This window comes from Salvelinus alpinus, chromosome 30 (genome assembly GCF_045679555.1).
Source record: "Salvelinus alpinus chromosome 30, SLU_Salpinus.1, whole genome shotgun sequence".
NCBI classification, from domain to species: Eukaryota; Metazoa; Chordata; class Actinopteri; order Salmoniformes; family Salmonidae; genus Salvelinus; species Salvelinus alpinus.
In genome coordinates this window covers 27,926,526-27,944,819 of record NC_092115.1, presented here as the reverse complement: position 1 = coordinate 27,944,819, position 18,294 = coordinate 27,926,526, and the positions used below count along the sequence as shown (strand labels likewise).

General features: G+C 41.2%; 1 protein-coding gene across 1 annotated transcript in view; it reads left to right on the top strand.

Moving 5' to 3' along the window:
- Positions 1-18,294, top strand: part of LOC139560117 (TGF-beta receptor type-1-like) — a 95,602-nt gene that overhangs the window by 37,329 nt on the left and 39,979 nt on the right. Inside the window, exon 2 of the mRNA XM_071376633.1 lies at positions 11,194-11,448. Coding sequence (XP_071232734.1) covers positions 11,194-11,448 — 255 coding nt within the window. The remainder of the gene's footprint in view (positions 1-11,193; positions 11,449-18,294) is intronic.

The window sequence follows — 18,294 nt, the reverse complement described above, 5'->3', positions numbered from 1 at the left end:
CCAGAGCTGTTACCAGAGAATTTAATGTTCATTTCTCAACCATAAGGCGCCTCCAATGTCGTTTTAGAGAATTTGGCAATACATCCAACCGGCCTCACAACTACAGACCACGTGTCTGGCATCGTGTGGGCGATCGGTTTGCTGATGTAAACGTTGTGAACCGAGCTCCCCATGGTGGGGTTATGTTAGTGGCAGGCACAAGCTACAGACAACGAACACAATTGCATTTTGTCTATGGCAATTTGAATGACCAACATATGCATATCTGTATTCCAAGTCATGTGAAATCCATAGATTAGGGCTTAATTTATTTCAATTGACTGATTTCCTCATATGAACTGTAACTCAGTAAAATCAATGAAATTGTTGCGTTTTATATTTTTGTTCAGTAGAGTTACAGTTCTGTAAACAAGTGTTTGAAAAATGACGTGTCATGCACAAAGTAGATATTCTAACCGTCTTGCCAAAACTATGGTTTGTTAACAAGAAATTTGTGGAGTGGTTGAAAAACAAGTTTTATTGACTCCAACCTAAGTGTATTTAAACTTCCGACTTCAACTGTGTATATATAGCCCAACGTTTGTAGAACAACTAAAGTTACATTAATAACTCTAAATTATGCATATAGGAGTACCTATTTCTTTGTTAACCGCTCAACACAGAATAGCCGCATTACCTCATCGTTTGCATAACATATATTTTATTCAGCTTTGTTCAATTGTATTCTTCATACTATAAAATAATGCCACGGAATTCTAAGCAAATCTTGTCTGCTAAATGAACTAGTGTAGCCCACAGCCATTTGGCATAGCCAGATCAGGACCTAAAATAAGGACAACTCAGAGTATGCTATTCTGTTGTTCTGAAATAGACTACAATTTCTTCAAATCATGCTTCTTTAGACCGATCTAAAATAAATAGTAGATTGGTGTCGGTGTCGGCTATATTACATGGATTTATTAGACTTAAAAAAATGTTCCAAAGGTCTGCATCAGTTGTTGCAGGCTATATGTGGAAGCCAGGAGATGCTAAATGTGTTAATTTAACGGTCAATTACCGTGACACGGACCGTTATTTGCTTGACAATCACCCGCTGACGAAATTGTGACCGTCACAGCCCTAGTTGTGTCGCTGAGTTAAAGCAGTTCTGCATGGAGGAGTGTGCCAAAATTCCTCCACAGTGATGCGAGAGACTGATCAACAACTACAGGAAGTGTTTGGTTGTAGTAATTTCAGCTTAAGGTGGCACAATTGATTGTAAGGAGGCAATTCATTTTTCACACAGGTCCATTAGATGTAAATAAATTAAATGCACTACATGTCCAAAAGTATGTGGACACCTGCTCGTCAAACATCTCATTCCACTCTTCTGGGAAGGCTTTCCACTAGATGTTGGAACATTGTTGCGTTCCAATTCATCCCAAAGGTGTTTGAGGGGTTTGGACATGGATTTGGAAAATACTCCATAATAACAAAGCAAAAACTGTTTTTTAAAACTTTTTGAAATGTATAAAAAATTGAAATATATCGCATTTATATAAGTAATCAGACCCTTTACTCAGTAATTTTGTTGAAGCACTTTTGGCAACGATTACAGCCTCGAGTCTTCTTGTGTATTACGCTACAAGCTTGGCACACATGTATTTGGAGAATTTTTACCATTCTTCGCTGCAGATCCTCTCAAGCTCTTTCAGGTTAAATGGGGAGTGTTGCTGCACATCTATTTTCAGGTGTCTTCAGAGATGTTCAATTCTGGGCTCTGGCAGGGCCACTCAAGGACATTCAAATACTTGTCCCGAAGCCACTCTTGCATTGACTTGGCTGTGTGCTTAGGGTTGTTGTCCTGTTGGGTGAACCTTCGCCCCAGTCTGAGCTCCTGCGCTCTCTGGAGGAGGTTTTCATCAAGGATCTCTCTGTACTTTGCTCTGTTCATCTTTCCCTCGATCCTAACTAGTCTCCCAGTCCCTGCCGCTGAAAAGCATCCCCACAGCATGATGCTGCCAACACTTTGCTTCACCGTAGGGACGGTGCAAGGTTTCCTCCAGATGTGAAGCTTGGCATGCAGGCCAAAGAGTAAAATCTTGGTTTCATCAGACCAGAGAATTTCTCATGGTCTGCGAGTCCTTTAGGTGCCTTTTGGCAAACTCCGAGTTGGCTGTCATGTGCCTTTTTACTCAGGAGTGGTTTCCGTCTGACCACTCTACCATAAAGGCCTGATTGGTGGAGTCCCTCAAAGATGGTTATCCTTCTGGAAGGTTCTCCCATCTCCACAGAGGAACTCTGGAGCTCTGTCAGAGTGACCATCGGGTTCTTGGTCACCTCCCTGACCAAGGCCCTTCTGCCCCGATTGCTCAGTTTTGCCCGGCAGCCAGCTCTAGGAAGAGTCTTGGTGGTTCCAAACTTCTTCCATTTAAGAATGATGGAGGCCACTGTGTTCTTGGGGACTTTCAATGCTGCAGACATGTTTTGGTACCCTTCCCCAGATCTGTGCCTCGACACAATCATGTCTCTGAGCTCTACGGACAATTCCTTCGACCTCATGGCTTGGTTTTTGCTCTGACATGCACTGTCAACTGTGGGACCTTTTTATATAGACAGGTGTATGCCTTTCCAAATCATGTCCAATCAATTGAATTTACCACAAGTGGACTCCAGTCAAGTTATAGAAACATCTCAAGGATGATCAATGTAAACAGGATGCACCTGAGCTCAATTTTGAGTCTCATAACAAAGGGTCTGAATACTTAAGTAGGTTATGCACTGTATGTTTTTAAAGTAGTTGCTTTATCAGATTTGTATTCAAATGCTTTTTAAAAAGTAGTATTTTGGGGGGGGAATCTCTATTAAAGTTGTAGTCCCTTCCAAAGTAACTTTCTTCCCCCGGGAATTTTTTTTCTCCCCCCACAAAGCATAGTTAAAACAATAGTTATCCCAGGTTTGATGGATCCTTCAGTCAGTGCTACAGGATAAATGATCAGACGGCCACTCTACCATGGCCCATTCTCTCTCACATAACTACTCTCCCTCCCCTGACTCTCTCTGCAGGACTGCTGCCATTACAACTCCCACTCAAGTCCCGACCCCAAGATTCTCTCTAGGAATGCAGCAGATGTCCATTACTACTAGCGTTCCTTTAATGGCCGCCCTCTCTCTCCCTCCCCGATCTTGTTTCAAGCCAGAGCTCTAGAAGTCTGTCTAGCCGGCCTGCTATCCCAAACTGCTTTAATTGTAGCCTGTGGTTTGATGCAAGGCTGTTTTGAGGTTTGGCCTGTTGCTCCTCCGGTGTCGTGTATGTGTGTGGTCACAGGAGCTCGCTGCAGGCTGAGTGTATTGCAGGGCCCACTACATCTGGCCTGTGTTAGCTGCAGCTCTGCATGGTGCCACTGTTGTACACACACACACACACACACACACACCTCCTTCCAGCCTCCCTGTGTAACCTGAGCTATGGGACCAAAGACTGACTAATAAGAACTCTCTAGAGTCTGGACTCTCCTGTTGCAGTAAAAGCATTAGCAACACTTTCCAGCTACTTAAAGTGTGTGCTGTAGCATCTGCGGCTGCAACCCACTATCAACCACATTGTGTAGGCTACTTACAAACCACAGCTGCTGTGATCACATTTATCCTGAAATTACTGCTTTGAAAGAACATCCTTACCTGTTGTGCACACAGAATGCCAATTTTCAGTGGCTGGTTTATATTCCGGACAAACAGAGAAATGTTAAGGTGTTGACTTGGCTATGTTTATTTAGTTATTTTGTTTTAATATGTAATATAGTACAGTGGGTTCTGTCAACAAAATCATTGTAATAATGAAATCATAATCATTAAACATTTTGTGTGAGTCTGTGTTTGAAAACTAGCTGTCGAAGTCTTGCTTCCTCTGTCCTTGTTTCCTCCACTCCTTGCCTCTGCTTGAAAGTACATTTTAGCCTGAGGGGAGGAACATTCACTCCTTCCTCTCCCCCAAATGCTTTGAAAGGGAGGTGAGGAATCGGGGGGCGGGGGGGGGGGAATCAAGGGGAGAATCTCGATCCCTCTTTTCTCACCTTCTCAAAACCCATTGTATAAGAAGGTGAGAGAGAAGGACCTCTGACCTTCTCATCCAATGGGTTTTGAGGAGAGAGGATGAAACAAATCAAGGAAATGCAATTGAACTCTTCTTAGGACAGAGGAAGCAAGTATTTGACGGGTATTTCTAATTTTGTTTATCATCACTGTTTATTTAATGAAAATAACTCCAAAATATGTTTTGAATGCATCAAAGCTGGGACTAAGAGACAGATGCTGTTTTTCAATCTCAAGGCCATCACTAACACATCAGAGGAGGCTTCCTTTAGACATAGATTAGTAATCACTGGCCACTTTTAGAAATGGATCACTAGCCACTAATGTTTCTGTATCTAGAATTACTCATCTCATATCTATAACCTGCACTCCACACTATTATACAGTATCTTAGTCACTTTTAAATTGTGTTTTACATATTGCATCACCCATTTCATATGTATATACTGTATTGTATTCTATACTACACCACTGACTGTTAAACAGCCATCTCCAGCACATCAGAGGCTGCAGCCTATAGACATAGCTTAGGAATCACTGACCACTATTAAAGTGGCTAGTGTTTCATTTCCTTAATGTCTCCGTATCTTGCATTACTCATCCCATATGTATTTGGGGCGTCAGGTAGCCTAGTGGTTAGAGCGTTGGGCCAGCAACCTTTTGGTTACTGGATCGAATCCCTGAGCTGACAAGGTAAAATCAGAATCTGTCGTTCTGCACCTGAACAAGGCAGTTAACCCACTGTTCCCCAGTAGGCCATCATTGTAAATAAGAATTTGTTAACTGACTTGACTAGTTAAATAAATATTGCATCACCCATATCATATGTATATACTGTATTCTATACTATGCCACTATCTTAGTCCAATGCCGCTCTGACGTGTGTGTATATATATTCTTAATCAATTCCTTACTTAGATTTACATGTATTTTGTGTATATGTTGTGAAACTTAGATATGAATGTACTGTCGGACCTAGAAGCATAAGTATTTCAATACACCCGCAATAACATATGCTAAACACGTGTATGTGACCAATACATTTGATTTTTAATCTTTTATTTTCCTGAGCCTCCTTTTGGCCCTTAATGTTCAGTCTTATCATGTCGGCATTAGGAAACAAATGTGAAGATATTGACATACACAGCCCTGATTGGATGATAGGCTGTTCTAGAGCCCACCCCTTTACCCAGATGAACAGTCATTGGTCTATTAAGCTAAGGACCCTGGGACTAAACAGCTCCCTCTGCAACTGGTTCCTAGACTTCCTGACGGGCCACCCCCAGGTGGTAAGGGTAGGGTAGATAACAACATATCAGCCACACTGATCCTCAACACGGGGGCCCCTCCTGTACTCCCTGTTCACTCATGACTACATGGCCAGGCACAACTCCAACACCATCATAAAATTTGCTGATGACACAATTGTAGGCCTGATCACTGACAATGATGAGACCGCCTATAGGGAGGAGGTCAGGGACCTGACCATCTGGTGCAAGGACATCAACCTCTCCCTCAGCATGATCAAGACAAAGGAGATGATTGTGGACTACAGGAAAAAGAGGACCGAGCACGGTTGAGAGCTTCAAGTTCCTTGGCGTCCACATCACCAACAAACTAACATGGTCCAAGCACACCGTGACAGCCGTGAATAGGGCACGACAAAACCTATTCCCCCTCAGGAAACTGAATTTTTTTTGGTATGGGTCCTCAGATCCTCAAAAGATTTTACAGCTGCACCATCGAGAGCATCCTGACGGGTTGCATCACTGCCTGGTATGGCAACTGCTCGGCCTCCGACCGCAAGGCACTACAGAGGGTAGTGCGTACGGCCCAGTACATCACTGGGGCCAAGCTTCCTGCCATCCAGGACCTCCTATACCAGGCGGTGTCAGAGAAAGGCCCTAAAAATCGTCAAAGACTCCAAACACCCTAGTCATAGACTGTTCTCTCTGCTACTGCATGGCAAGCGGTACCGGAGTGCCAAGTCTATGTCCAAGAGGCTTCTAAACAGATTCTACCCCCAAAACAATAAGACTCCTGAACAGCTAATCAAATGACTACCCCGGACAATTTGCTATACACTACACGCTGCTACTACTCTTTGTTATTATCTATGCATAGCCACTTTAACAACCCTACCTGCATGTACATAATTTTATCAATTACCTCCACCGGTGCCCCCGCACATTGACACATTGACTCTGTACCAGTACTCCCTGTATAAAGCCCCGCTATTGTTATTCACTGTTGCTCTTTAATTATTTGTTTTTGTTATCTTACCTTTTTCATTTATATTTTTTAGGTATTTTCTTAACTGCATCGTTGGTTAATGGCTTGTCAGTAAGCATTTCACTGTAAGGTGTATTCGGCGCATGTGACATAACGTTTGATTTGATAATCAGATCACATTGTGACGTCATGAAGGGGGCCAAAGAGTTCGATCTGCTTCGTGTTTTAATTTTTGCCATGTAAAATATATTGTGATACCGATATCGTCCCGGCTCTACCCGTGTGTGTGCGTGGGGGGGGGGGGGGGGGTTTAACTTTCCTTGTGGGTACCAGAATTGTTAGGGTTTGGAGTTAGGGTTAAGGTTAGGAAAATCTATTATTTGGTCCCCACAAGGATATAAATACAATACTGTGTGGATATACACTGCTCAAAAAAATAAAGGGAACACTTAAACAACACAATGTAACTCCAAGTCAATCACACTTCTGTGAAATCAAACGTTCCACTTAGGACGCAACACTGATTGACAATAAATTTCACATGCTGTTGTGCAAATGGAATAGACAACAGATGGAAATTATAGGTAATTAGCAAGACACCACCAATAAAGGAGTGGTTCTGCAGGTGGTGACCACATACCACTTCTCAGTTCCTATGCTTCCTGGCTGATGTTTTGAATGCTGGCGGTGCTTTCACTCTAGTGGTAGCATGAGACGGAGTCTACAACCCACACAAGTGGCTCAGGTAGTGCAGCTCATCCAGGATGGCACATCAATGCGAGCTGTGGCATTGAGGTCAGGGCTTTGTGATGGCCACTCCAATACCTTGACTTTGTTGTCCTTAAGCCATTTTGCCACAACTTTGGAAGTATGCTTGGGGTCATTGTCCATTTGGAAGACCCATTTGCAACCAAGCTTTAACTTCCTGACTGATGTTTTGAGATGTTGCTTCAATATATCAACATCATTTTCCCTCATGAGGCCATCTATTTTGTGAAGTGCACCAGTCCCTCCTGCAGTAAACCACCCCCACAACATGATGCTGCCACCCCCGTGCTTCACGGTTGGGATGGTGAACTTCGGCTTGCAAGCCTCCCCTTTTTTCCTCCAAACATAACGATGGTCATTATGGCCAAACGGTTCAATTTTTGTTTCATCAGACCAGAGGACATTTCTCCAAAAAGTACGATCTTTGTTCCCATGTGCAGTTGCAAACCGTAGTCTTGTTTTTTTATGGCGATTTTGGAGCAGTGGCTTCTTCCTTGCTGAGCGGCCTTTCAGGTTATGTCGATATAGGACTCGTTTTACTGTGGATATAGATACTTTTGTACCGATTTCCTCCAGCATCTTCACTAGGTCCTTTGCTGTTGTTCTGGGATTGATTTGCACTTTTCACACCAAAGTACTTTAATCTCTAGGAGACAGAATGCTTCTCCTTCCTGAGCGGTATTACCGCTGCGTGGTCCCATGGCGTTTTATACTTGCATACTATTGTTTGTACAGATGAATGTGGTACCTTCAGGCATTTGGAATTTGCTCCCAAGGATATGAACCAGACTTGTGGTCCACAATTTTTTTCTGAGGTGTTGGCCGATTTCTTTTGATTTTCCCATGATGTCAAGCAAAGAGGCACTGAGTTTGAAGGTTGGCCTTGAAATACATCCACAGGTACACCTCCAATTGACTCAAATTATGTTAATTAGCCTATCCGAAGCTTCTAAAGCCATTACATCATTTTCTGGAATTTTCCAAGCTGTTTAAAGGCACAGTCAACTTAATGTATGGTAACATCTGACCCACTGGAATTCTGATACAGAGAAATAATCTCTGTAAACAATTGTTGAAAAAATGACTTGTGCCATGCACAAAGTAGATGTCCTAACCGACTTGCCAAACCTATAGTTTGTTCACAAGAAATTTGTGGAGTGGTTGAAAAACTAGTTTTAATGACTCCAACCTAAAGTGTATGTAAACTTCCGACTTCAACTGTATCTTTTACAGACACAAAACGTAGCTACAGTAACATGTCGATAGCGAAAATTGGTAACTTTTCAGACTATTAAAAAAAAAAAAAAGTGACTAACATTCTGCTCCGTCATAAATTTGTTATTTTTCCCATAACAATAAACGTCACTGATTTGATATGCAGCTGTTTTTTTATGCTGTTTTTATTATGGTATGGTGGATATGGGTTTTATTTTCACTAAATGTCTAAGTATTTAACAAACTTGAAAGTACTTTTTTAGGAGAGATCTGCTCGCAGGCAGGAGCTCAAGATTATTTGGTTGACAGTTCTGGTCACGTAGTGATGGACGTTAGTCCCTCTTTAGAAGCCTCATTGCCTTACAGACAAGTAAAATACCCGTTCATATCTCCAGAGAAGGTTTCGTTTCAGCATTTAAAAAATCCGTAGTGTACACAGACAGACATGCCGAGGCACTTTAAAGGGGCCACGTTCCATTATGTCTGAAAAGGTTAATCGATAAGGGCTCCCGGTAGCCTACTGTCATTTTCATATTATGAGGCAAACTGTATTCCGGCAACATCGGTACAATGAATAGGATAGGATATTCTACACGCACCAGACAGAACACTGAACACACACTTGCATCATAACAAAGAGACTGAGCACGCAGGCCAGCGCATATTTCATTTTCTTTTAATTTAACCTTTATTTAACTAGGCAAGTCAGTTAAGAACAAATTCTTATTTACAATGACGGCCTACACCGGCCAAACCCGGACGATGCTGGGCCAATTGTGCGCCGCCATATGGGACTCCCAATCACGGTCGGTTGTGATACAGCCTGGATTCGAACCAGGGTGTTTGTAGTACAGTGCCTTAGACCGCTGCGCCACTCAGGAGCGTAGGAGAGGGAGAAGGGGCAGGCAGAAACGTGCTCATACAGTGCTGTCGGAAAGTATTCAGACCCCTTGTCTTTTTCCACATTTTGTTACGTTACAGCCTTATTCTAAAATGGATTTAAAAAATAATAATCCTCAATCTACACACTACCCCATAATGACAAAGCAAACAGGTTTTTAGAAATTCTTGCACATTTTTTTTTTTAAACAACGGAAATATCAAATTTACATAAGAATTCAGACCCTTTACTCAGTACTTTGTTAGAGCACCATTGGCAGCGATTACAGCCTCAAATCTTGTTGGGTTTTACGCTACAAGCTTTGCACATCGGTATATCCCATTCTTCTCTGCAGATCCTCTCAAGCTCTGTCAGGTTGGATGGGGAGCAGCACAGCAACTTTCAGGTTTCTCCGGAGATGTTCGATTGGGTTAAAGTCCGGGCTCTGGCGGGGCCACTTGAAAATTCAGAGACTTGTCCCGAAGGCACTGCGTTGTCTTGGCTGTGTGCTTAGGGTTTTGTCCTGTTGGAAGGTAAACCTTCATCCCAGTCTGAGGTCCTGAGCGCTCTGGAGCAGGTTGTCATCAAGGATCTCTCTGTACTTTGCTCCATTCATCTTTCTCTCAATCCTGACTAGTCTCCCAGTCCCTTCCGCTGAAAAACATCCCCACAGCATGATGCTGCCACCCCCATGCTTTACCGTAGGGATAGTGTTGGCCTGGTGAGCAGTGCCTGGTTTCCTCCAGACGTGACACTTGGCATTCAGGCCAAAGAGTTCAATCTTGGTTTCATCAGACCAGAGTATTGTTTATCATAGTCAGTCCTTTTAGGTGCCTTTTGGTGAACTCCAAGTGGGCTATCATGTGCCTTTTACTGAGGAGTGGCTTCCGTCTGGCCACTCTACCATAAAGGCCTAATTGGTGGAGTGCTGCAGAGATGGTTGTTCTTCGGGAAGGTTCTTCCATCTCCACAGAGGAGCTCTGTCAAGAGTGGCCATCGGATTCTTGGTCACCTCCCTGACCAAGGCCCTTCTCGCACGATTGCTCAGTTTGGCCGGGCAGCCAGCTCTAGGAAGAGTCTTGGTGTTTCCAAACTTCTTCCATTCAAGAATGGAGACCTCTTTGTTCTTGTGGACCTTCAATGCTGCAGAAATTGTTTGGTACACTTACCCAGATCTGTGCTTCAACACAATCCTTGGTGTTGCTCTGACATGCACTGTCAACTGTGGAACCTTTTATATAGACAGTTGTGTGCCTTTCCAAATCATGTCCAATCAATTGAATTTGCCACAAGCGTCCTCCCAAGTTGTAGAAACATTGCAGGGATGATTAATGGAAACAGGATGCACCTGAGCTCAATTTCAAGTCTCATAGCAAAGGGTCTGAATACTTATGTAAATAAGGTATTTCTGTTTGTTTTTTTATTAATTTGCTAAAATTTCTAAACCTGTTTTTTGTTTTTTCATTATGGGGTATTGTGTGTAGATTTGATTTAAAAAATATATATATATTTTTTTTAATCCATTTTAGAATAAGGCTATAACGTAACAAAATGTGCTGAGTGTCTGAGTACTTTCCGAATGCACTGTATGTTTTGGTAATCTTCATCTTGCAATGTCTTGCATGCCTTGTAAATTCACCTATTTGCTATGACACCGAAAATAATGTTTTGTGATAACTGCACTGTGATTGTAATTAAATGGGTAACATTGTTTTTTTTGGTTAGTGATTTTTTTTCTTAACGTTAAAGATCCCAACTTTGTTTAACATTTAAAAGTTAACACCCCTTGCTTAAACAGGTTTTCATTCAACTCATGAATAATATTGAAAGTTTCGATGTTCCCCCTTTTACAGTTTAATATTTTGACACAAAAAGGCAAGTGGTCGTTAATTACTTTGTATCAGCTCCAAACAGTTGTCCACTACAAGAAATGCTCACGGATACCTTAGTTTATAGAAAGACCCATGTCCCTTCTTTCTCTGTGTTATGTGTAATCACTAACAACCTTTCTCTCTTTCCTGCTTTAGCATTACAGTGCCACTGCCAGTGGTGTAGTAACAGCACCTGCTACACGGACGGCCTGTGTTTTGTGTCCTTCGTGAAGTCAGGCAGTAAGATGGTGGCACAGGGGAGCATGTGTTTACCTGAGGCAGACCTCATCCCTAAGGACAGGCCATTTGTCTGCGCCCCATCGAAAAAAGAGAACACTGGGGTGGTCCCTGTCTGCTGCAACACAGACATGTGTAACAAAGACTCCGATCCGGGCGACTACTCGTTGACATGTAAGTGTTTGATATGGCTCGAATCTCATCTCTCACACACTCGCATGCCCAGTCCCAAATCCACCACTAGTTCATAGGCAATTGCAGTGCAACTGTGTACAGTAGATCTGAAGGGAGTAAATAGAAGGAAGTGGTATGGTGAAAATGTTGCCCAACATATTACCATACCGCTCATCATATTACCATATTGCTTATACTTTCCCAATCATTTCAGATATACAAAAATGCTTTGGGGTAGGGATTAGGAATGGGCAACAACACGGTAACAATGACATGGAGACTCCGATTTTTCCCTTTAGAATAGATGTCAAACAAAAACCAATGACTGCAAAGTTAAACCATACAACTCTATGCACAAGGACAACTTTTGACAGTTTCCACATACATTTTTACACATTTACTCGAAGAACAGTGCAGATGCAAAGTTTGGTAACAAAATGACCGCACAAACCGTCATTCTGTTACTAAACTTTGCATCTGCACTGTTCTTCAAGTAAATATTTTCTTTTACATGTTCAGTGGAAATTGTTGAAAGTAGTCCTTGTGCATAGTTTTTTATGGTTTGTTTAACTTTGCAGTAATTGGTTTTCAACTTGGTCTCAGAGCATTTCATATTATTCAGTATGTAAATTCGTGACTCTCCATTTTAGTATGAAATGTTATGTTTAGTGTGGTATGTATTAATTTGTGGATGTCCATCACCCATTTCATATGATATGAATTACAATTTGTATTATACAGTATGTTAATAATTTGCAAAACATTAATGTTTTATATGTTACGAATTTGCAAAACATACAATATTTCACGACTTAGAAAAACGTACAAAATGTTACGAATTCTAGCTAGCTAACATTAGCTAGGCTAGGGGTAATCTTACATGCTGTTAGGTTCTTATTTTTCAGAGTAAATAACTCGCAGACACTAGAGAAGCTTAACCAAGTTTAATTCTTCCCAAAGGGTCGACACAGCTGTATTCAGACACAACAAAAAAATCTCACCATCACAAGTATATACAGTTGAAGTCGGAAATGTACATACACCTTAGCCAAATACATTTCAAATCAGTTTTTCACAATTCCTGACATTTAATCCGAGTTAGGATCACCACTTTTTATTTTAAGAATGTGAAATGTCAGAATAATAGTAGAGTGATTTATTTCAGCTTTTATTTCTTTCATCACATTCCCAGTGGGTCAGAAGTTTACATACACTCAATTGGTATTTGGTAGCATTGCCTTTAAATTGTTTAACTTGGGTCAAACATTTCGGGTTGCCTTCCACAAGCTTCCCACAATAAGTTGGGTGAATGTTGGCCCATTCCTCCTGACAGAGCTGGTGTAACTGAGTCAGGTTTGTAGGCCTCCTTGCTCGCACACGCTTTTTCAGTTCTGCCCACACATTTTCTATAGGATTGAGGTCAGGGCTTTGTGATGGCCACTCCAATACCTTGACTTTGTTGTCCTTAAGCCATTTTGCCACAACTTTTGAAGTATGTTTGGGTTCATTGTCCATTTGGAAGACCCATTTAAGACCAAGCTTTAACTTCCTGACTGATGTCTTGAGATGTTGCTTCAATATATCCACATAATTTTCATTCCTCATGATGCCATCTATTGTGTGAAGTGCACCAGTCCCTCCTGCAGCAAAGCACCCCCACAACATGACGCTGCCACCTCCGTGCTTCACGGTTGGGGTGGTGTTCTTTGGCTTGCAAGCCTCCTCCTTTTTCATCCAAACATAACGATGGTCATTATGGCCAAACAGTTCTATTTTTGTTTCATCAGACCAGAGGACATTTTTCCAAAAAGTACGATATTTGTCCCCATGTGCAGTTGCAAACCGTAGTCTGGCTTTTTTTTATGGCAGTTTTGGAGCAGTGGCTTCTTTCTTGCTGAGCGGCCTTTCAGGTTATGTCGATATAGGACTCGTTTTACTGTGGATATAGATACTTTTGTACCTGTTTCCTCCAGAATCTTCACAAGATCCTTTGCTGTTGTTCTGGGATTGATTTGCACTTTTCACACCAAAGTACGTTCATCTCTAGGAGACAGAACGCGTCTCCTTCCTGAGCGGTATGACGGCTGCGTGGGTCCATGGTGTTTATACTTGCGTACTATTGTTTGTACAAATGAACGCGGTACCTTCAGGCGTTTGGAATTTGCTCCCAAGGATTAACCAGACTTGTGGAGGTCTACAATTCTTTCTGAGGTCTTGGCTGAATTCTTTTGATTTTCCCATGATGTCAAGCAAAGAGGCACTGAGTTTGAAGGTAGGCCTTGAAATACATCCACAGGTACACCTCCAATTGACTCAAATGATGTCAATTATCCCATCAGAAGCTTCTAAAACCATGACATAATTTTCTGGAATTTTCCAAGCTGTTTTAAGGCACAGTCGACTTAGTGTATGTAAACTTCTGACCCACTGGAATTGTGATACAGTGAAATAATCTGTCTGTAAACAATTGTTGGAAAAATGACTTGTGTCATGCACAAAGTAGATGTCCTAACCGTCTTGCCAAAACTATAGTCTGTTAACCTCTCTAGGGTATGTGGGACGCTAGCGTCCCACCTGGCCAACATCCAGTGAGATTGCAGAGCGCCAAATTCAAAGACAGAAATACTCATTATACAAATTCAGAAAACAAAACATATTTTACATAGGTTTAAAGATTAACTTCTTGTGAATCCATGTCAGATTTTAAAAATGCTTTACGGCGAAAGCATACCTTACGATTATTTGAGAACATAGCCCAGCAGACAAATCGTTACAAACAGTAACCAGCCAAGTAGAGGAGTTACACAAATCAGAAATAGAGATAAAATTAATCACTTACCTTTGATGATCTTTATATGGTTGCACTCAGAAGACATTCATTTACTCAATAAATGTTCCTTTTGTTCGATAAAGTCTCTCTTTACATCCAAAAACCTCTGTTTTGTTTGCGTGTTTTCTTCAGTAATCCACAGGCTCAAACGCAGTCACAACAGGCAGACAAAAAATCAAAATTGTATCTGTAAAGTTCATAGAAACATGTCAAACGATGTTTATATTCAATCCTCAGGTTGTTTTTAGCCTAAATAATCGGTAATATTTAAACCGGACAATAATGTCGTCAATATAAAAGGTAAACATGAAAGGCACTCTCTCGGTCGTGCGCATGAAAAAGCTCTGTGACACGGCAGGGTTCACTCATTCAGACTGCTCTTACTCCCTAATTTTTCAGAATATAAGCCTGAAACAATTTCTAAAGACTGTTGACATCTAGTGGAAGGCATGGGAACTGCAATTTGAGTCCTAAGTCAATGGATACTGTAATGGATTTGAATAGAAAACTACAAAACCAAAATAAATCCGACTTCCTGAATGGATTTTTCTCAGGTTTTCGCCCGCCAAATCAGTTCTGTTATACTCATAGACACCATTTTAACAGTTTTGGAAACTTTAGTGTTTTCTATCCAAATCTACCAGTTATATGCATATCATATCTTCTGGGCCCGAGTAGCAGGCAGTTTTATATGGGCATACTTTTCATCCAAAATTCTGAATGCTGCCCCCTACCCTAGAGAAGTTAACAAGAAATGTGTGGAGTGGTTGAAAAACGAGTTTTAATGACTCCAACCTAAGTGTATGTAATCCTCCGACTTCAACTGTATACCCCACTTTAGACACGCCTCCTCTCCAATCCTTACAGCTTATGGTTCCACAGGAAGAGGGTAATAGGGTAATAAACCCTTATTGCTCCATTCAGGGGATCTAACCTTACCTTCTGACCTCAACCCCTCCTTCACCTAATACACAGATGTCCATCCGCTCCCCTATAGCAATCCTGTGATCTCCTCCCATCCACCCAACACATTCCAAAGCCACTGTCTTTCTATAGAAAATCATTAACTTCTGACATAAAACCCAGTCTCTTTCACTCCTTATATTCTATGCTTCTGATCTATCATTTATTTAATATCTCAATGTTCAAAGTTTATCCTGACTCCAACAATGCTAAGTAATTGAAAAGTTGCTTAAATGCAAAAGTTGAACTCTCATTCTTTGGGTTGCTTGTCGTTCACATTTATATGTAACCTTACCAAATGTAACATATCATATGTACAGAATAATATGACATTTTCTGAGACTAGTTTGTGGTTTGACATTTTGAAGTGAAAAATCTGAGTCTCTGTTACTTAGAATTACCCGAATTCATTTGGTATTGTGTGACGCACTAAACAGTGATGCAGAGAACTGATGGAGACACAATTATTTGTAAAGCATGTTTGAAGATCCTCCACTCACTATTCTACAGTAGAATACCAGTATGTCCCCTGCATTCGTACAATTGAATCTTTCCGCCATTCTGCTGCCATTCTGCTGCTCTTTCAGTTTGTCGCTTGCCTTATGAAATATGAACCCATAGCTATGACTATCCTAAATTATGACTATCCAATTTACTCATCACATAAGGAATAGTAAGCTATCTTACATAAGCCTGCAAATGTGATGATGCATGGAATACTTTATAATAAAGGTACATTTTTATAGTGAAAATGTGCTTCCCCAAACTTGACTCACGCACCGCACCGCCTATCATCTCGGTCACATGGAAGCACTGGTATCAGGTGTGCTGTTTAGAATGGTGTTTTCCCGCTAATTGCATTTTGGAAATGACGTTTTATTGACTTCATTACAGAAGTTGCATGTTCTGTTAAGATGAGTTACCATAATCTAAATGTTATTTCTGTCATTCTGAGCACAGTGGGTAATGAGTTACACACCTACTAATGCATATGGGTAAAAATTCTGCCGGTCACGTTGTCAGGCCCCACAACAGAAACCCTGCTGGACACCGAGGCAAATTCAATTTCCATTGAACATGCTTTTTAGTCTAAACCCTTCTCATACAGTATAATTTCTACTGATCTGCCTGCCAGTTAGGATTTTCATGTGCCCATTTTGGTGGAACAGTTTCATTTAATTAATAATAGTCTTCATATCTCAAAATCAATGTCATGTGGTTCATCCAAATTCTATCACATGAAAATTATACAAATCTAAAAGTAACTTCCATTGCCAATATGTAACAATAGCATACATAAAGCCACTCGAATAAAAACATTGCAGCCTGTAGAAAAGATCCTATAAATCACATTGGCTACGCATGGCCTGTGTGCAAGGAACTTGAAACGTATTAACTTTGTCCGGCTTGAAGCTGGTGCTAGCAAACTTGCAACATTTAACAAAATATTCTGGGCCCTCAATTTCCTGGGCCACTGAGCTCCGGAAAGACACAACTGTGGGCTAGTTGCGTAAGGGATAAGAAATAATCAGGTAGGCCCATTTTATGACGTTTCCACCGAATCAGAGCATTACATTTTTTTCCCCCTTTCACTCTGAGTGGTTATTGAAAGGGAGAGAGTAGGAAAGATTTTTCAAATGGGCTACCTTGAACTATTTTCATTCTCAATGGATGTAAAAACAGACTTTTCTTCGCCTCAAACAGCAGGTAAACAAATTACTTTGAGAAGCTACACAGTGATGTTGAGTTAAGACAATCAGAAAGAGCATCAGATCCCCAAATGGGCATTTATAAGTCTCCACATTTTCACGCAAGGCAGGTAGCCTAAGCCTACTTCTATGCGTAATCAGGTGTGTGTGCTTACTCAAGATTGATAGGACCGCTCCAAACAAAAGACAATTAATAAATTGACAACTCGTAAATGGAATAATAAAAAACCGAAACTTCTCACAAGTGTAGCCTAGGTTGTACGCTCTGCAAACAACGTGTCCACTCCTACAATGACAACAGTAAGACTGTAATAATAATAATATATTGAATGCATTAACAGAAATTAGCGTAATCAAAATAACATTTTAGATTAGAATTGATGGTAATTTGAGGTGAATGTGATACCGGTGAGCCATCCCCACGGCCTCCTCGTGTGGCATTCATTTTTAAAATATATTTGCGCCACTGCTCGACTAAAAAAATCTTGGCCGACCAACAGCCTATCGACCAAACAATCAACCAGTCAACTAAAAAAATCCCCATCAAAATCTGTCTGTTTTAAGCTGGAGATGTTTTTTTTTGCATGGGATGCGTCTCAATCCACCGCATCCGCCGATATCGCCCTTCTGCATCTGCGGTGAAAGGTGGCAGAGCTAGAGGGGTGTTAGTCAGACCGAGACATAACAAAAACAATGTTCTTCTCATGAAATCTACTGTTACATCCGAACGGTTTGGCCTAAAAACTATTATGACCTCTCTGGCAAGATGACTCTCACAAACACGTGCTTGTCGGTTGGTTTGCTCACAAAATTTGTCTGAAGGTTCCCAGTACTAGTTAAAAAAATGTATGGAAGTATATATGGAGATAATTTATGGGGTTAAATTCATGTCCGTGTTTCCCTATCTTTCTTATATCTCTCAGATATAGGACAGACACTTCAGAACAAACTTCCTTTTTGACTATCTGTTGTTCCATGTAATGGATCTGTTATTCAATGCATTTCTATGAGCTAATGGCAGTAATGCCAAAAGTTTCATCAAATTAGCCACCAGCTTAGACTCTAGAGGGTTAATCATTGATAACGAAACTGGCCCTATATGTCACTGAATATTGTTTATGTCTGAGGCAATGTCCCTGCTTGGACACGCTGTCAGGTTTAGCTCTTGTGGTCAGAAAGAAGTACCTCAGTGCTGCCATTCTTGGTCATGGGTCTGAAACTGCCTCCATGCTGTGCTTTTCAGTATGATAGTCAGCAGATGTCCTCTGTCTCACCATACAGTAGTGTCATTCAGCTGTGTCATAGCAATAGCAGAGCCATTAGTAAGCCTTCCTCTGTATGTGT